We start from the raw sequence: 24,352 nt of genomic DNA, 5'->3' as shown, positions 1-24,352 counted from the left end.
AATAGATAGGTTCAGAAATAAACTCAAATAAATTATAATTTACTTTCACCCAAAATTATATATCCTCTACCTGAGGACAAAGTCCCTGCTCTTATAGATACTAGAGAGGAGGGGAGGAAGTGCAAATGACCCTGTCATTTAGAATTATAACCAGAGAGAAATCCTTCAATCACAATGGAGACATTCCATTGAAGAGCCACATTCATTTTGGAATGTTTGCTTTGAAAATAATTCTTCTGGGGAATTCAGAAGGTACTGAACAAAGCAACACAAAGTCTTGGGTTGTTTTGCAAAATAAAAATATACAATTGAGTAGACTAGATGGCAAAAACATACCCATTACAATCTGAACACTACATTTAAAACACAGATTCTGAAGGTATCAACAATCCTTAATCTATCTACATTTATGGTCATAAGAAGACATTAAATACTCTTAAAGAAACTATCTTTGAAAACACAGAGACCCAACAAGCTGGGCTAGTGATTTATCAGTAGTTACACACAACTAGCCTAGAGATCTGAATTGCAGCCTAAGCACAAGAGGTCTTTAGGAACTCAGGCTAAGGGGAGGCACTTTATTCAAATGCATGACCTGACAGAAGGGGGAAAAGTAACTTAATCTTGAAATGCATGGTCCAACTTATGTCTCATTCAACTTATGTTCCACCTCAAAGACAATCTAGAAGACAGTGCCTCCTATTAAATTGCTAGTCTATAACAAAGTATATCTTGTTTGGAAGCCAAACATTTGCGCCATTATAGTGAAGAACAATTATAATTTAGCAGCAATAGAGAACACAACTGATTTAACTATGAGAAAGAGTGATAAAGTGTCTGACTGGGGAAATCAAAAGATTCCTAGGTCTGAGTGTATCATATTATGAGCTTGATTCCTCAACCATCACTCCATTTGGTGGTCAGGAAGAAGGTTAGATGTAGTTATGACAGGAATTTCAAAGAACTACTCTGCACTTGCACACTTTCTGATGGACCCACTAGCTGCACTGCTGTGCACAACTCCAACTCCAGTGCTTCACACCAGTGGAGGCATAACACTGAACCAGATGCATGACCACAGTGTTTTTCTTTCTAGCTCAGAACACGTTCATAAGGAAACTCATGTCAGGGATGACACTAAGTATTCTGCTTATGGCTACAGTCATTAAATTTACCAACGGTTTTCCCCTTGTTTTGTTCCAGATCTCAAGGCAGAAACTCAATCTCAGCAGCTAGTTTCTTCATCTTTTTTTTTTTTTTTCCTTCCCAGTGCTGGGGACTGAACCCAGGGCCTCAGGCATGCTAAGGCAAACACTCTACCACTGAGCTACATCCCAGCCCTCATCCTATTTTCTCCCGAAAAATTCTCTAGTAACTCTCCAATTTAGTTGAGTACACAAGAAAATGTGTGAACATTCACTTTTGTCCTCCCCACATACGTATATAAACATAAAACAGAAACATACATACATACTCTTAAGTTGTCAAGATAATGTATACTGCTGAAATGCCTGAAAGGTTACTTCCTGCTTAAAAGTAAAATTTGACTATTCTCCAAGTGTGGACCTAACAAACTTTTATAAATACATTTTGATAAGACAGCAACAAGTTTTAAATAGAGGCTGTCTTAAAGGTTTCTTGATGTATTTTTTTAAACATGTACATTATTTAAAACAGGCATATCTATGGATTATAAAAATAGAAATGTATATATTTGTTAATACATATTCACAGCTTATGCTGGAATGGCTCACAGGAGAAATCATGGTTCATGCAGAAATAAACATTACTCAAGTAAATATAAAGAAATCATATTAGGTCCATAAAGGCTGAGAACTTACAGTTAGCCATCAGCCCATTTGGTTTCTCTTTGTAGGGCAATCAGAAACATGAAAGGAGGTGACACATAAACACACATACACATACAATTACATGAATTACATGAAAAGAATATAAATTACCAACAAAGCAATGTGGAGTTAAGGTGCAAAATACAATCGTCACTTCTCTCTACTCTTGTGTTTTCAAGCTTCATGACATGTTAAATGTCATGGGTAGCAGTACAGAACAGATCTGAATGTTTATAATTTTCTAAGAGTTGAAAGTTAAAGCAAGATCTTTTGAGATCTGTAATCATACATTTTGGTAAAATTGCAGATTTACAGAGATGACTACTGAGCAGTAGGTAGTAAATGGAGCCAAGAAGCATAATCTTGCCTATTCATCCTCCATGGAAATTAGAATATTGGCTTCAATCACTGATTCATCATTTTACATCATCTTCACCCTGAAAAATAAATCGAATTCGAATGTTAGAATGCTTTTAAAGTCAATGAAATTTGACTAATCTATTTTAAAAGGTATGAATTTCTTTTCAGGTTAGCATCTATAGAAAGGGTTTTTTTTTTTTTTTTTTTGGTACCAGGGATTGAACTCAGGGGCACTTAACCACTGAGCCACATCCCCAGTCCTTTTTTTGTATTTCTTATTTAAAGACAAGGTCTCACTGAGTTGCTTAGCACCTCACTAAGTTGCTGAGGCTGGCTTTGAACTCATGATCCTCCTGCCTAAGCCTCCCCAGCTGCTGGGATTACAGGCCTGCACTACTATACCTGGTAGGAAGGCTATTTTTTAAATACAGACCGAAAGATAAATAGCTGATTTGGCTTTTACAGTAATTCAACTTAGGTTAAGATCCAGTGTTACCTCATCTAATAAGAGTCATCAAAAAGCCAATTTTGGGGCTAGGGCTGTGGCTCAGTGGTAGAGCGACTGCCTTGCACGTGTGAGGCACTGGGTTCGATCCTCGGCACCACATGAAAATAAATGAATAAACAAAGTTTTGTTTTTTTTTTTTTAAAGTCAATTCTTTCAGAAAACAGAAATTTGAAGATTAAAAACTGGATAATATTTCCTAATAACTACATCAAGTGCTCCCAGAGTAATCACAATAATCAAGGAAACACCTGACACCTTCATTCTACAATCTTTATAAGTGAGTACAATGGCATACATCTGTAATCCCCGCAACTCAGGAGGCTGAGACAAGAGGATTGCAAGTTCAAGCCAGCCCACACAATTTAGCAAGACCCTGCCTGTCTCAGTATAAAATTTACTTATATGGTACTGATATGGTATATAAAATTTACTTATATGGTACTATGCTTTGCCACTGAGCTACATCCCAATCCTGTTTATACTTATTTATTTATTTAATTTATTTTTTTTGAGACAGGGTCTCATTAAGTTACTAGGGCCTAAATTGCTAAGGCTGGCCTCAAACTTGCAATCCTCCTGCCTCAGCCTACCAAGTTGCTGGGATTACAGGCATGTGACACCATGCACAGCTTCAGAATAAAATTTTTAAAAAATTAGAGCTAACACGGGTGCCCTTCAACAGATGAATGGATAAAGAAATTTAGTGTATATATATATATACAATGTATTTATTGTGTGTATATATATATATATTATATATATATACACACAATGGAATAATACTCAACCATAAAGAAGAATGACTTTATGACATTTGCTGGTAAATGGATGGATCTGGAGACTATCATGCTAAGTAAAATAAGTCAATCCCAAAAAATCAAAGGTCAAATTTTTCTCTGATATGTGGAAGTTAACCAACAAAAAAGCAGAGAGGGGAATTGAAGTTCAGTGGATTAGACAAAGGAGAATGAAAGGGGGATAGGAAAAGGAAAAACAGTGGAATTAATCTGACATGACTTTCCTATGTACATATATGAATACACATAGTGAACCAATCATCATGTACATCTACAAGAAATTAATTTAAAAAATAATAACTATAGATAAATGGTAGGAAGATCAATAGAGAGAAGGGAGCAGGGAGAGGGGAAAGATAAGGGAAAGGAGAAGTACTAGGGTTTGATTTAGAAAAAGATATATTCCATGCTTGTATAATTATGTCAAAATGGATTCTATTGTTATTATAACTAAAAAGAACCAATTAAAAAAAGAGAAAAAAATTTTAATTAAAAGGGCTGTGGATGTAGCTCAGTGGTAAAGTGCCCCTGGGTTTAATCCCCAGTACCCAAAAAAAAAAAAAAAAAAAAAAAAAAAAAAAAAAAAAATCAATTAATCAATCAACAAAATTGTTAGTCTATTCAACAAATGGTACTGGGCCAATTGGATATCCATATGCAACACATGGACCCTGTGTTCACACCATAAAAAAAAAATGAACTCAAAATGGGTCAACAACCCAAATAAAGGACCATGAAATTCTTAGATGAAAACCAAGGGGTAAATCTTCATAACCTTGGATTTGGCAATGGAATCTCAGATATGACACAAAAAGCATGAACAATAAAGGAAAAAAAGGTAAAGTGAATTTCATCAAAATTAAAATATTCTGTGTATCAAAGGATACTATCAAGAAAGTGAAAAGAGCTTAAAGAGAGAGAGAAAAAAGTCTAATACCTAGAAAAGAATTCTTACAACACAACAACAAAATGAAAAGCCTAAATAAAACACTGGCAAACTTCAGCCAAAGAAGATATGCAAATGACCACACAGCACATGAAAAGATACAAAATGATTAGTTATTTAGGGAAATGCAAATCAAAATCACAATAAGATGCTACTTCACATTCACTGTGATAGCTATTGTTTTTAAAAAAAAATCCAGCAAGGCACACGGGTACATGCCTGTAGTCCCAGCAACCCCAGAGGTTGAGAAAGGAGGATTGCTTGAGCCCAGAAGATAAAGGCTAACCTAGGTAATATAACATAACAAGACCCCATCTCTTAAAAAAATAATAATGATAAATAATAAAAATGAAAAATAACAAGTGTTGGCAAGATGTGGAGAAATTAGAAGTTATATATTGCTGATGGAAATAAAATGTTTTAGCTACTACAAAAACTGCTTGGCAATTTCTCAAAAAGTTAAACATAGAATTTCCATATGACCCATCAACTTGACTCCTAGGTATATACTCAAAGGAACTGAAATTAAGTACAAAAATACTTGTATGTACATGTTCACAGCAGGACTGGCCACAAGAGCCAAAGGGTAGAAACAACGTTGCCCATCAACAGACAAGCGGATAAATAATAGTGGTACACATATACGTAAGAATATTATGTGACCACAAAAAGGAATAAATACTAATACATGGGAATTAACCTTGAAAACATGCTAAGTGAAAGAAGCCAGACAAAAAAATATCATATACTGTATGATTCCATTTATATTAAATATCCAACATAGATAAATCCATATAGACAAAAAGCAAATTCATAGTCTTAAGGGGTTAGGTCGTAAGGAGCTAGGGATAAAGGGAAATAACTATTTAATGGGTTCAGAGGTTTTTTTTTTTTTTTTGGTATACAGCATTGAACTTAAGGGTACCTGGTCAGTGAGCCACATCCCCAGTCTTGTATTTTATTTAGAGACAGGGTCTCACTGAGTTGCTTAGCACCTCGCTTTTGCTAAAGCTGGCTTTGAACTCAAATCCTCCTACCTCAGCCTCCCAAGCCACTGGGATTACAGGTGTGTGCACAACCATGCCTAGTCAGGGTTCTCTTGTAGGATGATTACGTACTGAATAACTGGAGGCTGTATAACACTGTGAATGTACTAAATGCCTCTGAATTGTTACTTTAAAATGGTTAGTTTTTTTCTTAAATGGGTAATTTTGTTATATGAATTTCACCTCAAAAAAAAAAAAAAAAATCATAGGCTGGGGGTGGGCTCAATGGTAGAGTGCTTGCCTAGCATGTGAGCCCTGGGTTTAATCTCCCACATGGCGAGAAAAAAAAATCCTTATCCTGATGGACGACCATGCTAAAAAGAGCCTGGATTGGTGAGGACAGGTTCTAATATTATAGTTGTGTGACCCTGGGTATCTTACCCAGACTCCTGCTATTTCTCATCTATAAAATAAGTGTAATTTGTTTCTTCGTTTTTGTTTTTTGGTGCTGGGGACTGAACCCCAGGTCTTGCACATACTAAGCACATGTTCTACTATGGAACTACACCATCAACCCAAAAAGTAAAATTCTTTAATATGATTATTAGAGTTTATATTTAAGATAAATATAAGGGTAAGTACTTTGTAAGCTGTAAATAAAAATACAAATAAATATAAAGTTATCATTAACAATAACTAGAGCAGTGTCATTCCTACTTATTATCTTAATAAAATAATCTCCATAAATTTATCAGTTGCCCTTTATAGAACTCATGTAAAGGGCATGTCAGTATTTAGAATCTAAAGCTATTTAACTTGCTTACTAGTGCACTGCAAATGACATCAATCTTTTATTTTATTTAAAGACATAATAAGGAAGTGGTCGACAGAAACCCTACCTTTAGATGCTCCCTTAATAAAAATTCTCCCATGGATCATACTCACAGGAATTGCTATTAGTATCTGTCTTCCCAGCTTTGGTGTGTCTGCTTGAGTTCTGCTGAGATTTGTTCTGCTCTTCTCCAGTGAGTAGGGCCTTTATTTCAGAAGGGATTTTTCCTTGGTCCATTGCCATGCACCACTGCTTGTACTGAAATATATAAAATATACTTAGGTAAAATGTTAATAGACCCGGTGGCTCACACCTGTAATCCCAGCTGAAACAAGAGGATCCCAAAGCCAACTTTTCAAGCTCCTGTCTCAAAAAATATAAAAGACTTGGGATGTAGCTCTGGTAACACCCCTGGTCTCAATCCCCAGTGCCAAAAAAAAAAGTTAACAGAATTCAGGAACCCCTAGTAGAAATCCTAGATATAAAAAAGCCCACAATTAGAGGTCAATAGGTTGCTGAGAACCCCACACTCCACGGTATTACTTTTTTATGACATAGGTCATATATGAGATTTGTCATCTTTCAGAAGAGGCCAGAAAAATTGCTACTGAATATTTCTGCAATGTACTGGAGGGTTGCTCAGATTAAAGAAGCCCCTCTGACTAAAAGAACATGTTTTCATAGTATGCCATTAATTAGAATTCATCTCAATTTTTTAATAATTGTCACAGTATTATTTCTACCCCTAAAAAGAAAAAAAATTAATTCTAGTAATTTCCCTTCTTTCACAAACATTCACAAAATATCAACTAGAGACCAGATGTATACACTACCATGAGATATATGACAGGAAACGTACATATTCTACCAGAGTGTATCCTATGGTCTTTGGGGGTACACAAAAATGAAGCCCTTAAGTGACCTATACTGAAGGTAAAAAATACTTTATAGCACCGGTCAAATTCAACACACTACAAAAATCAAATGGCCGGGCATGGTGGTGCATGCCTGTGATCTCAGTGGCTCAGGAGGCTGAGGCAGGAGGATCACAAGTTTAAAGTCAGCTTCAGCAACTTAGCAAGGTCCAAAGCAACTTAGTGTCTCAAAATAAAACTGTTTTAAATCAAAAAATAAAAAGGGCTGGGGAGGTGGCTCAGTGGCTGGTTCAATCACCAGTAGCAGAAAAAAAAAAAAAATCAAATGAAATAGCATATATTTGGAATATATCTGGATGGTATAAAAAAGAAAGACAGTAATAGGGTGAGGACATGAAGAGAGAAAAATGAATAGCATATATACTATCCAGATATATGCTATTTCATTTGATTTCTTTTTTTTTTGCTTTTTTTTTTGGGGGGGGGTACTAGGAATTGAACCTAGGATACTCTGCCACTGAGGCACATCCCAGCCCTTTTTAATATTTTATTTAGAGACAGGGTCTTGCTGAGTTGCTTTTCACTTTTGCTGAGGCTGGCTTTAAACTCATGATCTTCCTGCCTCAGCCTCCTGAGCCACTGGGGTTATAGGTGGTGCACACCTGTAACCCCACCTTATTACTTTCTAAAAACATGAGGTATCTGCCCCTGTTTTGCAATGATCATGGTAGTATCCCATCTGTAACCTCCTGAGTTTATAGTAATGGGTTTCAATTTTGTTATACATTTCTATAGCTACTACCCAAAGTGTGAATGAATGAATGAATAAAACATGTAAAATAAATAAAATTCATTTAAACACAATTGTGAAATTACATATTGTTACACAGTTTTTCACAATTAATATATTGTGAATATCCTTCTGAATCAGTAAACACATATGTGCCCTGTGATTTTTTAATGGCTACAAAGCAGTCCCATGTATGAATGTAGTATAATTTATTTGACTTAGGTTGTTACTGTCTGGATTATTTTCCATTTTTTCCTATCACAAAAAAATTCCTCAATAAAAGTCATATACATTTTGCTCCCACCTAAGAAAATGCCTATTTGCCCACAGCATGGCTAACAGATTAATATTCTTTCTAATATTTGTCAAATGTATTAGTAAAAACTGGTATCTTCACGTTTTAATGTACACTTCTTTTGCCAAGATGAGACTGATTTATTTTATGTGTTTATTGAAAGAATTTACCATTTCCAGTTCCTCTCGGAGGGCACATATAGCTCTTTCTCGACTGGATACTAACTCTTCCAAATACTGATATCTCAGCTTTTTTCTGGCCCGGCATTCCCTTGCGCTCTGCCGGCTCCTCTCAAGTTTTGCTTTCAAGTCTATTTTGGCTGGCTTCCGACCACGTTTACCAGGCTTCTTTACTTTGCCTCCGACCACCTTCAGCAAGAGAGAGAAGAAATAATTATTTTTTAATCTTAGTTCTCTATGTAGCGAAGTGGCTATGGATACGTATTAGCAAAGAGAACATTTACAAATGATAAATAAGTGAAGCCTCTGGAACTAAGAAAGCACAATTCCATCAAATGCCTTCTGGGTCTTTGTCTCCTTTTTTTATGATACTTTTGGTACCATGAATGTGAGAGAAGACACAACATAAGCTTTTATTATTTCTTCAATAAGTTTAAATAGTTTAACAGTAAATTTTATAAACCATATGGAGGTGGATAATAAAAAACTAAATAGTTGGGCACAGTGGCACAGGCCTGTAATCCCAGCATCTCAGGAGGCTGAGACATGAGGATTGCAAGTTCAAAGCCAGTCTCAGCAAAAGCAGGACGCTAAGCAATTCAGTGAGACCCTGTCTCTAAATAAAATAGAAACTAGGGCTGGGGATGTGGCTTACTGGTTGAATGCCCCTGAGTTCAATCCCCGGTACCCACCTTCCCACAAAAAAAAAACCCATAAAATATCACCATTAAATATTTTGTTTATGAAGAATTTTTATTGCCTTGAAAAAAACTACATTAAAATAAGCAAAACACTCAAAATTGCAAGTTTCTTATGATTTCAATGTTATGATACACAGAAGAAAGGAAATTAACAAGGTCAATGATTTCTCAGATGTGATTATAAATAGTTTTTACACATCTGTATTTTTATGATTTTTAAATGTTTGCAATTAGACAAATATATGTATTAAATTATACATATATATAAGTAAATATGTATCCTAAGTGTTTGAGTTTTAAATTCCCTCTTCAAATTTCAGCTGAAAGGAACACACAAGAAGTCCTTGAAATCTTCAGAAGGATAATTCTCTTTTGCCTTTAGAAGCTGATAATTATAACCCTAGACTGATTTCTACTTGCTCCCACTAGTGTCAGAACTAACATCCTCTATCTCTGTTATTCATTTACCTGTCTAGGCACAATTATTAGGTGACTGACAAAGTGATTTAATCTTCCTCCTTGCTTAGTTTTGAAACCTTCCCAAGGTTTTATATCAGATCTAACTATGTGGTAAAGATAATAAAGTTTTAAATACATAAACCTAAACTTGCACATCAAGTAAATATGCTTTAAAGCAGTAACCTTGAAAGGGGATGCATTTATTCCAAAGTACTTTTTTAGAAAGAACTATTGGAGCCAATTTTCATACTATGTCTCATTACTGTAGAGTTATACATTATTTTTTAAATTCCCAATGTGATTGTCCATCTTATTTAATAAAGTTCTGAATGATGATGAGTTTGTTGTTTGTTTGTTTGTTTCCTGAAAATCACCCTCAGAGAAAGGCCGGGGATATAGCTCGGTGGTAGAGTGCGGACTTCACATGCATGAGACCCTGGGTTCAATCCCCAACACCACAAATCACTCAGAGAATGTAAGTTTTATACCTTCAGTGTACTGACAGGAATACTGCTAAGGCTTTAAAAGTAATTCTAAAAGAGAAGATGCAAAATTCAAAACACTGGTAAATAACTGAAATAAATGTAGAAGCTTTCCCAAGTAACAAAACTCTGAGTTAATATTCATTTAGATACAAAAACTGATTTATTTGTTCAAAATCATTATTAATATCATATACCAACAATGCCAAATACCCTATAAAGATCAAATCAATACTAAGCATAATATATATTAAAAAAAGATAGCTGCTTCAGTACTACTCTTAAGGAAGTTTCAACTTTTCAAAAACTGGTCTTGTGAAGTTTTTCTATTGTGCATCATCATGTTTTTATTCCAATATAACAATACATTCTTCAGGAAACTTCTCAAAGCCAAATATTTGATAGCAATTACAGGACGGCCTTGTTGAGCCCAACACCACTAATTTTTAAATTTTAGGTCATACTTATATCTCAACGGTATAATTTTAGTAAAATATTTTGATTGCCCTGCATTAAATCTATTATCACAGTTTTAAAAAGCAATATGTTACAGTATAAATGCAAGTATCTTGTGAAATAAATGTATAATGACTTCTAATCTTTTTTTTTTTCTTTTTTTTTTTTTTGGTACCAGATTGAATCCAGGGGCGTTTAACCACTGAGTTATATCCCTAGCACTTTTTAAAAATTTTTCCTTTCTTTTCTTTTTATAACATTTTTTTAGTTGTCAGTGGTCCTTTATTTTATTTATTTATGTGCAGTGCTGAAAATTGAACCCAGAGTCTCACACATGCTAGGCAAGCACTTTACCACTGAGTCACAACTCCAGCCCCTTAGAACTTTTTTATTTTTTATTTAGAGACAGGGTCTCACTGAATTGCTTAGGGCCTCGCTAAATTGCTGAGGCTGACTTTGAACTCACAATCCTTGTGCCTCAGTCTCCCAAGCCACTGGATTACAGGCATGCTCCATCACACCCAGCTCTATTCTTTATGTAGTAAAATGAGTTAGCAATTACACAACAGTATAATCCAATATCTCATATACTGTTCTTTTCAATTAATTCAGGAACGGCTGCCTCTGAGAAGCCAGCAAGAGAACACAGTATATTTCATGTACTTCTTTGATATTTTTTTAAACAAATCTAACACAGTCACAAAAATCAAACAACAGTTATAACCCTTTGTTTAGGTTTCATGATAGTAAAATATTTGAATTAGAGCTACTTTATTCCTTTTTTGAATTATAAAGGTACAGTAAATAAATCAGTGGTTCCTATATTTTATGTCAATTCCTATAAAATTGCATTTAAAACCATGTAACCACCACTTCTCTAGTTGAACTTTTCTTTAGTAATAGACTAAATTATTGGTTTTCGGTACCAGATAATGTCTGATATGTGTATCAGTTTTCAAGAAATTCATGTCTATCAAAGGACTATAATAAATCTCTAGTATAATAATGTATATGAGAGCACTTTGTAAAGAAAAAATATTAGACAAATGTTGGTATTACATTAACTGCCTTTAACACCTGAACTTTTCCTATTTCATAAACCATAAAAATTGAAGAATAGAGAGGGAATGTTAATTAGGAACCAAGAGTCAGAAGCTAAAACTGAAATCAACCCTGCAAATTCCTTAAATATCTCTGGACCATGCATAGTGGCGCATGCCTGTAACCCTAGTGGCTAGGGAGTCTGAGGCAGGAGGATGGCAAATTCAAAGCCAGCCTTAGCCATTTAGCAAGGACTTCAGCAACTTAGCAAGACCCTGTCTCAAAATCAAAAATAAAAAGGGTTGGGGATGTGGCTCAGCAGTTGAGCACCTCTGGGTTCAATCCCCCATCCCCTACATCAAAAAAAAGAAAAAAGAAAAAATCACTGGACCAAAAAATATATTCTTAACCAATACATCAAATTTTTACAAATTTATATATAACCGCTTTGTCCCCCTGCTCTCTCCTTATACTTATTCTGTGAGGAAGCACTTTAATATGGCTAAATAGAAGTACTGATTTTTATGTACCAACACAACTCCAAGAACTATAAAAATAAACCCAAACATTTAGCTTTTCTCCTGTTTTGATTTCTATTGACTTAGAGCCATATGATAATTTAAATACCTGGTTTTAAAACAATGTACCTCTGTACCACTATTCATTTTGCCTTTTTCCATCCCCAAACACTTGAGAGAAGGGATAACAGGCCCTAAGGAAACACTCAAGAGGACCTAAGTCCCTACCCTCTACCACCAAGAAAAGAAACTTGCTAGCCACTTTTTCTTATCCTCCAGAGAAATTCTTTCAGACAGGTAAGATATTAAAGACAAGTTAGATTTCAGTAGGGCCTCTGCAATACTGTCCGTTTTCATTATGTGTTAAAAATGTTAAAGGCTATCGGTTATAAGGAAATAAGAACAAAGGTCCTATTTTTCTGTTAACTACCTTATAAGATTTTATAAGATTTTCTCTTTTAAGACAAGCTAAAACTAAATATCATGATTATAACAAAGTAAACACCTGGGACAGTGTATTCTTAATACATGGTAATAAGTATTAAATAAATATGAAAGATAAAAAAACAAAAGTCATGCCTTAATAATGGATCAGAAAAGATTATAATTATAAAGAAAATTAGAAAAATATTTTGAGGTGAATGAAAAGGAAAGCATAATATATCAAAATCTCTATGAGATACAACTAAAGCACAGGTTCAGAGAGAACTATGAACACCAGTATCAAAAAGGTTTTAAGGGCTGGGAAGATAGCTCAGTTGGTAGAGTGCTTGCCTTGCAAGCACAAGGCCCTGGGTTCAAACCCCAGCACCACAAAAAAAAAAAAAAAAAAAAAAAAAGGTTTTAAAATCAATAACCTAATCCCCATTTTCAGAAACTAGAAAAAGATGGGCAAATTAAAACCAAAGCAAGTAGACAGAAGGTAATAATAAATATTAAAGCAAAAATAAATACACAAAGAATGGAAAAAAACAGAAAAATCAATGAAACCAAGATTCTTGAAAAGATCAACGAGATTGATCAACCTTTAATTGACTAACCAACAGAAAGAGAAAACTGAAAAATACTAAATCAGGATCAAAGAAAAGCCCAGGTTCATATGACTTCACTGGTGAATTCTACCAAACATTTAATGAATTAACACTAATCCTTCACAAACTCTTTCAAGAAAAGGAAGAGAAAACATTTTCCAATTCATTCTATGAGGCCAATATATGCCTGATACCAAAACCAAAGAAAGATATCATAAGAAAACTACTGACCACTATATCCTGTGAATATAGATGCAAAAATCCTCAATAAAACACTAGAAGACTGAATCTAGCAACATATAAAGAGAATTATACACTATAACTAAGAGGGATGTAACCTAGGAATAAATCAATTATTCTAATTGTAAATCAGTTTCAGATAGAATTATTAGTATTGTACAGGGATAAAGCATATGCATGAAAACATGTCATGTATGGAAAATTATACTATTGCAGTTTCAGATAAATTGTAAATCAATTATTATAACACACCAGAAAAGAGGGCCAAATTTAATAACACTAAAAAAAAGGTTTTTAAAGCACTCAACAAATCCAACATCCTTACATGATACAAAAAACAAAAACAAACAAAAAACCTCAGCAAACAAGGAACAGAAAGGAACTTCCTCAATCTGATAAAGGAATCTACAAAACCCCACAGCTAACATCATACTTAATGGTGAAAACACTGAATGTTTTTTCCCCAAAGATCATAAGTAAGACAAGGATCATGTCTTCTCTCATTACTTTTATTCAACCTTATACTGGTAAGAAAAAGAAGAAGGCATTCACATTAGGAAGGAAAAGTAAAACCATCTTTACCTTAAAGATGACATAATGTTGGATACAGGAAATCTGAAAGAGTCCACACCAAAACAAAAAAAAAAAAAAACCAACAAGAGCAAACGAATGATTGAAGCAAGACTGCAGGATATAAGATCACACAAAAATTAGTTGCATTTCTATATATTATCAATGAAGAATATGGAAATAAAATTAAGAAAAACAGCCAAGCTGCATGGTTCACACCTGTAATCCCAGCTACCTGGGAAGCTGAGACAGGAAGATCAGAAGTTAGAGGCCAGTCTGGGCAATTTAGGGAGACCCTGCCTCAAAAATAAAAAGAAAGAAGAAGGAAGAAAATATTTTAAAGGACTGGGAAGTAGCTCAGTGGTAGAGTACCAACTCCCAGTATTCCCCCAACCCCCCACAAATCTATTCATAATAACAGCAAAAAAATAAAATAAAATATTTAGGAATAAACACAAGTACAAGATATGTGCACTAAAAACTATAAAACATAATTGAAAGAAATTAAGAATGATCTCATGCATGGGAAGACATCTCAAGTTAATGGATTGAAAGACTTAACACTCTTAAGATGGCAATACTCCAAAAACTGATTTATATATTCAAACGATATGCTATGAAAATTCCACCTGTCTTTTTGCAGCAATTGTCAAGACAATCCTAAAATTCATATGGAAATACAATGGATCCAGAATAGCAAAAACAATTTTGAAAAAGAACAAAGTTTGAGGGTTCACACTTTCCAATTTCAAAACTTATTATAAAGCCATGTAATGGGCTAGGGATGTAGCTCAGTGGTGGAGCACTTGCCTAGCATGTGCAAGGCCCTGGGTTTGATCCAGTGCAGGAAAGAAAGAAAGAAAGAGAGAGAGAGAGAGAGAGATATGAAGAATACGAATGAGAAAAGGAAGGATGGGAAGGAAATCACAGTACTCAAGACAGTGTGATAATGGCACCAGGATTGATACGCAGGTCAATGGAAAAGAATCTAAAAGTAAATCCTTACATTTATGGCCAAATGATTTACAAAAAGGTGCCAAGGTGGGATAAGGGTGTAGCTCAGCAGTAGAGTGTATGCTTAGCAAGTGCAAAGCCCTGGTTTAATCTCCAGCATCCCTCTCCCACAAAACAGTGCCAAAACAATTTAATGGGGAAAGACTAGTTATTTCAAAAAGGGTGCTGGGACAGCCACAAGCCACGTGCAAATTTGAACTCCTACCTCATGCAGAACACAAAAATTAACTAAAACCAAAACAAAGCCCTAAATATGAAAGCTAAAACCATAAAACCATTTTGCTTTGTTTTAATGGCACTCTACCACTGAACTACATTATCAATCCTTTTTATTTTTATATTGAGACAGGGTCTTGCTACGTTGCCAAGGTTGTCCTTAAATTTGTGATCCACCTTCCTCAGCCTCCCCAGTCACTGGGATCACAGATGTGTGCCACCATGCCTGGCAAAAACTATAAAACTCTTAGAAGAAAACATAGGATCTAATCTTCGTGTCCTTGGATTGGATGACAGTTTCTTAGATATGACACCACAAGCACAAACAATCTTCTCCCCCCCAAAAAACTGTACCTTGTCAAAATTAAAATCTCTGTGTTTCAAGGACAGTATCAAGGTAAAACAAGCCACATAATGAGATAAAATATTTTTAATCATATGTATGCTATAGGACTTGTATCCAGAATATATAAAGAACTCTTATAACTCAACCATAAAAAGACAACCCAATTAAAATGGGGGTAAATGATTTGAATAGACATTTGAAGATACACAAATGGTCAATAAGCAAATGATAAAATACTCCTATCACTAGTCATTAGGGAAATGTGAATCAAAGCCACCTGATACCACTTTATAACCACTAGGATTTGGCTATATAACCAAAAGGCCATAACAAGTAGGCAGATGTGGAGAACCTGGAACCCTTATCCATCATTGGTAGGAATGTAAAATGGTGCAGTCATTTTGAAGAGCAGTTTGTCAGTTTCTCAAAACATTACACATGAAAAAAAAAAAAAAAAAAAAAAAAAAAAAAACACAAAAAAACATTAAACATGGCTCAGAGATAGAGCACCTGCCTGGCAGAGGCCCTGGGTTCAATCCCCAATACCTCAAAAAAAAAGGGGGGGGGGAGGGTAAATATAAGATATCATATAACCCACTCCTGGGTATATGCAAAAAAAAAGAAAACGTATGTCCATGGCTGGAACTTTACAAAATTGTTCAGTGCACCATTATTGTAATAGTGAAAAGTGGAAACATTGGGCTGGGGATGTTCAGTGGGCTGGGGATGAACATTGGGTAGTTCAGTGGTAAAACACTTTCCTAGCATACATGGTCCTAGGTTCAATCCCCAGCACCACCAAAAGGAAAAAAAAAGTTAAAATCAACCCAAATATCCATTAGCTGATGAAGCAACAACAAATATGGTATATCCATGCAGTGGAACATTATTTAGTCATAAAACGAAATTAAGTACTAGGGCTGGGAATGGAGCTCAGTGGTAAACAGCCTGCTTAGCATTAGCATGTGCAAAGCCCTTTCATTCCCCAACACCAAAAAAAAAAAAAAAAAAAAAAGCATGAGGTACCGATACATAGTACAACATGGATGAACCTTGAAAATACCGAGCTAGGTAAATAAACTAAAGGCCATATATTGTATGATTCCATTCACATGATTTGTCTAGAGAGACTAAAAGTAAATTAGTGGTTGCTTAGGGCTGGGAAGTAACAAATAGGGCTAAAGAATTCTGCTTTTGTTCCATTAATTGAATAGATTTTATTTTTTTAGAGGTGTTTTGGGTTTACAAGCAAATTAAGCAGAAAGTACAGAGTTTTCCTGGATCATACCCTCTTTCCACCTTACAGTTTCTCCTGTTATTAATATCTTGCATTGGTAATGAACTATCATTACTTTACTGTTAACAATCAAAGTCGCAGTTTACATGAAGGTTCACTTTTGGTGTTGCACATCCTATGGATTTTGACAAATGTACACTGTCATGCATCTACCACTGCAGTATCATACATTGCCTTTAAAATCCAGTGCTGAGGGCTGAGGATATGGCTCGGTGGTACAGTGCTTGCCTTGAATGCACAAGTCCCTGGGTTCAATCCACAGCACCACAAAAAAAAAAAAAAAAAAAATCTAGTGTTCCACCTAATCCTTCCTTCCTCCTGTGAAACCCTGGCAACCACTGATCTTTTCATTATCTCTAAAGTTTTGCCTTTTCTGGAATGTCATATCATTAGAATCATATAATAGTTGGCCTTTTCAAACTGGTTTCTTTCACTAAGCAATATGCAGTTAAGACTCCTCCACGTCTTTTCATGGCTTGATATCTTGTTTCTCTTTATTGCTGAATAGTATTCCATTCTAAGAATGTTCCATGGTTTTTTATGAGTCTCTTTTTAGGGTGGTGAAAATATTATATAATTAGTGATGATCTTTGCATAACTCTGAATATACTAAAACCCACAGAATTATACACAGCAAGAGGGTGAATTATCTTTCAACCTTCAAAAGCAAAATGAATAATAGGGAAGAATCAAGATGGTGCATAGGCTGGGAATGTGGTTCAGTGGTAGAGTGCTTACCCAACATGTATGTGGCCTTGCTTTCCATCCATAGCACCACAAAAAAGGGATACAAAGACACAAAAGTTTACCTGGAAAGAGTATTATGGAGGGGAGGGGACAAGCATAAGAGTTCTAATTATGAGCTTAAAAAGGGAATTAAGATAAAACTATTGGATTTAGCCTACAGGGAGATTCCTGATAATTATAAATTTAAATACTACAGTAAAAGAAAGAAACTAGTCTACAAAGACTTGAGGAGATTGCTTAGGCTTCATAGTGAACAGGTTTAACTTCAGCAAGAGAAGACATGATTGTAGTTGCACTAATCTCATTAATCTAAACACATAATTCCCTGGAAAGGCTCTAAAACTGACACACGCTTTAAATGCATTGCTATATCAATGCTATACAATCATTCATCTAATCCATCTCACTTTGACGTTAGGTACTCTATTAAGGCAGGTGGAGAGGTAAGGAGGATAACAGACATTTCCATTTACACTTCTTTGAACTCTTTACTATAATGACTATTAATGCCCATCCACTGAAGTCATGCCAATATATTCCCTGATAAAATCTGATTTCTCTCATCCCCTCCATTCCTATTACACCAACACTAGTCAGGGTCCATTCATAGATGGGACTCCCTGTCATCTCTTTCCTCTCTATTTCTGCTTCCCTGGTCAACTTAGTATGTTTTTCTTCACTATAAAAAAGAAATACCTGAGGGCTGAGAGTATAGCTCAGTGGTAGAGCAGATGCTTGAAGCCCTGGGTTTGATCCCCAGCACCACTAAACAAACAAGTACAAGGCTGGTAATTGAATAAATGAAAAAAAAAAAAAAAAAAAAAAAGGGAATATTTTGAAATTGACTTAAACTGACACCAGTATCAAAAAAAATTATAAAAATTGTTTTTTTAAAAATGCTCCCTCCTGGGCTGGGGAGATAGCTCAGTTGGTAGAGTGCTTGCCTTGTAAGCACAACGCCCTGGGTTGGATCCCCAGCACCGCAAAAAAAAAAAAAAAATGCTCCCTCCTGAGAAAAAAAAACTGAAAACAACACAAGAACTCTTTATTATTTAACCATCTTTTTTTTGCACTTATTTTTACATCCTAATGCTCTAATTCTTGAGGCAACTCATAAAAGTTTCAAGTTAAGTCTGAGAAAAATATTTTATTTACATAAAGTGGTACCAGCAGTTTCAACTAAAAAGGAAAAAAGCAGGAGGACCTTTTTCACCACTCCCTTTTAAAAATGTGAAGTGAAAAGGTATCTCCCACTGATAAAAAAAAAAAAAAAAAAAAGTTGCATGCCTAGCCACTGCTCTTTACCACTACAAAGAAAAAACAAAGCAAATAGCAGCATCTTCATTCAATGCTAGGGCTACCATAACTTCCTTCACCACCACAGCCTAGGTCTTTATTTAGCACATCTTCAGAAAGTGACAATGTCTAATCACTTCTTCCTACTGCTAACCTTTCTGCCAGTTTTCTCCAATCAGAAGGAGAAAGAAGATAAAGTAGGCATCTCTAAACTGAGGGTTAATTCCTGCCCCTCCTCTTTCATTTCAACTCCATGCCTTTGCCTTTCTTCTACCTATTCTTTTCTGAAGCTGAAGCTAAGTATATCTTCACCGAAATATAAGACTACACCTATTTTAACATGCCTGAAGTGGTTACAAACTGTCTCAGCAAGATGGTTTATATTTACTGCCTTTGCTTCTTTCCCACCCAACCCTTCTCAAATTGTTAGCACAATGAGCCACTCCCTGGGGAACTGTTAAATCCAAATTTCTAGGTCTCATTCCCAGAGATTCTGATTCAGCAAGTGTCTTCTACACTTAGAAAAATACTGACCCAAAATTATCAAGCCTAACTTATCAAGCACATCATAATTTGGCCCCTGATTATCTTTCCATCCTTAACTCTGATGACTTTTATGTGTGCCTTATGCTATAATCTCAGGGTTAGTAAAGTCTGCACTGATAGCAAGCCAAATTAGCTTGCTGCTGGTTTTTGTAAATGAAGTTTTATTGAAACACAGCATGCCCTTCTAATACATTCTTCCTACAGTTATTTTTGTGAAACAATGGTAGAGCTGAACAATTACTAGAGAGATCATATGGCCTACACATATTTACTATCTGGCCCTTTACAGAAAGTTTGCCAATCCCTGTTTTACAAAAATAATTATTTTCCTATGCAGTATGCTTTAGGATATTCCACTTTTCCTGTTTTGGAGGACCCCTTCCTTTTAGATTCATTCCTATTGGGTGAACCCATGTCGGACATACCTAGACAGACACTCATTCTTAGTGCCCCCAAAGCACTCTGCCTTTATTATTTTCATTTCTTACCTGACTATACTGTAAGTACTTTCTATTTATCTGCCTCGCCCACAGAAATGTCAAAGATCCTGGAGATCAGTTGCAAAGACATTCATTTTATAACTACTGCCTAGAATGGTGCCTGGTACATATTAGGTGGTCAACAAATAGTTAATGAATAATTATTCTGACAACCTTAGAGAGAAAGACATTCTGAATAGTCATTTAAGCTTAATATTTCAACTGGTTTCTATAGTATTAAAATTATTTGCCAGGTACAGTGGCACATGCCTGTAATCCCAGTGGCTCAGAAAGCTGAGGCAGGACTAGAAGTTCAAAGCCAGCCTCAGCAACTCAGAGAGGCCCTAAGCAACTCAGTGAAACCCTGTCTCTAAATAAAATATAAAAGAGTGGGGATGTGGTTCAGTGGTTAAGCATCCCTGGGTTCAATCCCTGATACCCAAGGGGGGAAAATTATTTCCTAGTTTTAAAACTGTCTGTAGAGGTAACCACGTTAAATGTGCACATAACCTGGAAAGGAAAAAAAGGCACACTTATGTCTATCAGAATTGTTCAGTAGATGAGCTGGTTCTTCTGTCTTGAACTTGTGTAAAGTGTTGATGGAGTAGGACAGTTGTCTGGGAACCCAGGTCCAACTATAGCAGAGTATAGCTAAAGGGCCAATTAGGGGATTTCAGAGACAGGTTTAAGAATGTTAAAAAATTTTGGGCAGGGGCGGGAGGCCAAGTTAAATTTTTTGCAAGAGACAACACCACTTAGAAGGCAAGGGATAAGTATAAGAAACCTCAGTTCCAGATAATCATGTGTAGCAAAAGGTGGAAAGGAAGTATGGAAACAGCAGCCAATATTAGCATCTTGTAGCCAGTGGCTGGCCTGTCCCACAACCAACAGTTCTTCAGCTAGAACTTGTGCCCTTAACTGTCAGGCTGGGCAATATAATTTGGTGGTCTCTTACCAGTTTACAGTATAACAGGAACTCATCTGATTTAGGATATTTCAACTTATTTATTCAATAAACGTAAAAATAAAAAATAAAAACCTTTGTCTCTGACCAAAGGCTCTGAAAAATCACACATTTCTGTTTTCTTTGTAATTGAACATAGCAAGCCAAGAAGAGGCTTTCATAAAAATAAGAATTATTTCCTAGTAGACATGTCTTTCTCACATCTATTTATTTATTTATTTTTGTACTAGAGATTGAACCCAAGGGTGCTTTGTCATTGAGCCACATCCCTAGTTCTTATTTTTTATTTTGAGATAGGGTCTTGCTAAGTTGCTGAGACTGGCCATAAACTTGAAATCCTCCTGCCTCAGCCTCCTCAGTTGCTGGTGTTACATGCTTGTGCCACCACACCCAGCTTTGTCACATAATCTAACAGTTAAGGACAGAGGTTACATTTCTTTTATATTCCATCCTTCCACCATTTGGGGTATAGGGCAAAGTGTAGTATAAGTATAGACACAGTTACAAATGTTATACAATAAGAATACATGAAAGAATTACCAAAAGAAGGATCTCAGGTACCTACTGCAATATAGTGAAGCTCACAGAAGTCACTGCTATGTAATATAACCATGGCAATTTTTTTTCCCTTATGGGGGTGTTCAATGATGGCCTCACACATGCTAGGTAAGCACCCTAGCACTGAGTTACATCCCCAGCCTCACAGTAATGATTTTTAGTACCAACCATGTGTTAAGACTGAACTAGATTCTTTATGTGATTCATTTATAATCCTTACCAAAGCCTGCAAAGAAGGTATTGGCCTCATTTTTTTTGGTGGGGAGGGTTGCAGATGGACACAATACCTTTGTTTTATTTTATTTTTTTATGTGTTGCTGAGGATTGAACCTAGTACCTCACGCATGCCAGGCAAGTGCCCTACCACTGAGCCACAACCCCAGTCCTTGACCTCATTTAAAAGAAAAGGAAGAAGAAACTCAGTAGGCACTCAGGAGGCTAAATAACTTACTAAGATTTTTTTTCCTTCCCAGCTAGCCTAAGAGGAGACCTGGTAAGATAGTTTTTCACTCTGGTTAACATGTTCCCAAACTCCCTTTTTAGGTGCCCAATCTATCTCTTGCTCTATGTCCCCCTATTTGCTATTATATGTCTGCTTTTGCTGTTTTGCTCAACTAGAGCACAATGAATAAAGCCCAGGCACTTCTGGGCAATGGCCATAATGTTATTCTGTTCCAGTTAATCATTATTAACTAGTACTTTCTGTTGTTTGAGGTATACTACTAGATGAAATTTAATATCCTTCTTCTACTATTATGTGCTAGTTTTTAAAATAACGCATTTGTGATTTTATAGGTATGTGGAATAACTCAAAATCCTGTAAGTTTTTCTTGGACTTATTTGAGATTACTGAAGATTTTAAGAAAGTTGTTGTGCTTCAAAGATCTGAAAAGGAAGCAACTGAAAATTAGGTAAAATACAGTATGAGTCACAAGTTGAGAAAATTAAAGAACAATATGTTCTTTTAGCATCATTAAATGGTTACAAAATTATTATTTTCTGGGAAAGATAATGGACAGAATTCAGATATAATTTCAATATTAACCCTTAAATATTGAACTAGCAAAGACTATGAAAAGTTATTTCCTAACTTTTCTGGAAAACTTTTGAAACTACCCACTTATCTTAGAAATACCAATTCTATTAGGAAAGTTTTGCTGCTTCACAAGCAATCTGTTCCTCTGGGTGAGTACTAAGTCCAGAGACCAGTGCTAGGTTTTCCCTTCTATCACTTTTCTCAGAGCCTTCTACATGAAGATGAAAAGCAGATAATGTAGAATAAAACAGAGAGCACAGAGAAGCTAGACACTGTTTTGTTTGTTTGTTTGTTTGTTTGATCTGAAGATGTGTGAAACAAAACAGCAGCAGCAAAAATTTAGTAGTCTGGCAGGGGTAAAAAGGGCACCCATTGGGGCTGCAGAGATAGCTCAGTCGGTAGAGTGCTTGCCTTGTAAGCACAAGGCCCTGGGTTTGATCCCAAGCACCCAAAGGAAACCACTATCCCAAAGAGTACAAAGACTGCAGAAAATTAGGCTGTGAAAAAAACTGGGAAGGGCTGATCTCAAAAACTGGCAAATTTTAAAACTTTGACTCCTAAAATAAATAGGCCCAATTCTTAAACATCCTAAAACACCAATACACAAATCCTTGACCATCCCTATCTTCATGGAATAAACCTAAACAATATAAACTTTGGTAGAAATGAAGACAGTATGAATAGGTTCAACTGTATAAATTAACCAACAATGAACATTATCTATTATCTTAAAATCACAAAGAGGGACACATCGGATAGGAAAAGTGGGATGGAGATGGAATATTAAGGTAAATTAACAAGAATAAATTCACTACTTTTCTTAGAGACAGGCTTTCTAAAGGAGATTAGATTCCAGACTCTGGCCAAATAGCAACAGGAGCTTAGCAGTGTTCCAACCAACCACAGGAAAATAGCTCAGAAGGGGAGTGAACTGATTATATGAATGGGGCATTGAGTGAGGAATTCTGAGAAGGGGAAATAGTCAAAGGGAATAGGGCTGGTTCAGGGTGCACTAGTTAAGGTCTTCGAACAGAAGACGGGCTGAGAGGGGGCAAGGAAGGGAAAAAAGAAAACGCACTATAGTTTCTTAACTTATTTAGCTAGGCAGGTCAAAGAGGAGGGTTAGAATTCTCTGGAAGCGCTGGCAAACAGGGTTGCTCGGGAATAAAGACAGGGCCCTTCCTGGAAAAACACAGGCTCGGTGTTCCCTGAATTTTGATTGGGTACCATCGGGCAATAAGTGGAGAAGAGCAGGGATGTCTAAGGCAGGTGTTGCTTGGGTGTTGGCATGGACTTCTGAGCTGAGGCTCAGAGGCAGACTAGTACTTAGCGACAAGCAGGCGGCGGCGGCAGCTGCGCGTGCAAACCACAGGACTTACCTTACTGTCATCCATTTCGGCAGACAGGCCGGCCTGGCCAGGCACTCCCTCCCCCGGCCCTCCCCTGGCTCAGCCGGCCCGGCCCGGCCCCCGCCCCGGGGAAGAAGGGGATATGGTTCTGACTGCCTCCTCCTCTCGCCTAACAGTTCACTTCCCTGATGCCAGTCACGGGGACCAGGGACTAGTTCAGGAATGGCAGATCGGACCTTGGAGGCAGCCCAAAACGCCTCCCTTCACCGCCGCCGCCTCCTCCTCCCCCTCCATGACAGTCTCTGGGTGTGTTTACAGACGCCCTGAAGAGGCGCCGAGACCTGAGAGTGGGCGGTAGTGCCGCGCGAGGAATGACCTCTTCGGCTACCGTAGCGCGGCGGTAGTGGTGGGGATTGTAGTTTTCCTTTCCGTAGTTGCTGCACAGCTGACTGGAAAGAGAACTACAACATCCAGAGAGCCTCAGAGAGGAGCGTCTGTTTTCCCGTTGGACCTCAAGCACCAAGGAGGCGGAGCCTGCGGGAAGCTGAAATTACGTTTCCCACAGCGCGCTGGGCCTTCGGTTGGTTC

The 24,352-nt window shown here is 36.5% G+C and overlaps 1 protein-coding gene across 1 annotated transcript; it reads right to left on the bottom strand.

The window, feature by feature from the left end:
• Window positions 1-2,147: 2,147 nt before the first annotated feature.
• Window positions 2,148-24,090, bottom strand: Crebl2 (cAMP responsive element binding protein like 2). Its single transcript, XM_047551106.1, has 4 exons — window positions 23,795-24,090; window positions 8,410-8,607; window positions 6,393-6,537; window positions 2,148-2,287 (listed from the first exon to the last, which is right to left on the bottom strand). The coding sequence occupies exons 1-4, from the start codon at window positions 23,807-23,809 to the stop codon at window positions 2,283-2,285; spliced, it is 363 nt and encodes a 120-aa protein (XP_047407062.1). The 5' UTR covers window positions 23,810-24,090; the 3' UTR covers window positions 2,148-2,282.
• Between the last annotated feature and the right edge of the window lie 262 nt (window positions 24,091-24,352).

The sequence above is a fragment of the Sciurus carolinensis genome, chromosome 4 (genome assembly GCF_902686445.1).
Source record: "Sciurus carolinensis chromosome 4, mSciCar1.2, whole genome shotgun sequence".
NCBI classification, from domain to species: Eukaryota; Metazoa; Chordata; class Mammalia; order Rodentia; family Sciuridae; genus Sciurus; species Sciurus carolinensis.
The sequence above is the reverse complement of the archived record's forward strand: the minus strand, read 5'-3'. Positions and strand labels throughout refer to the sequence as shown.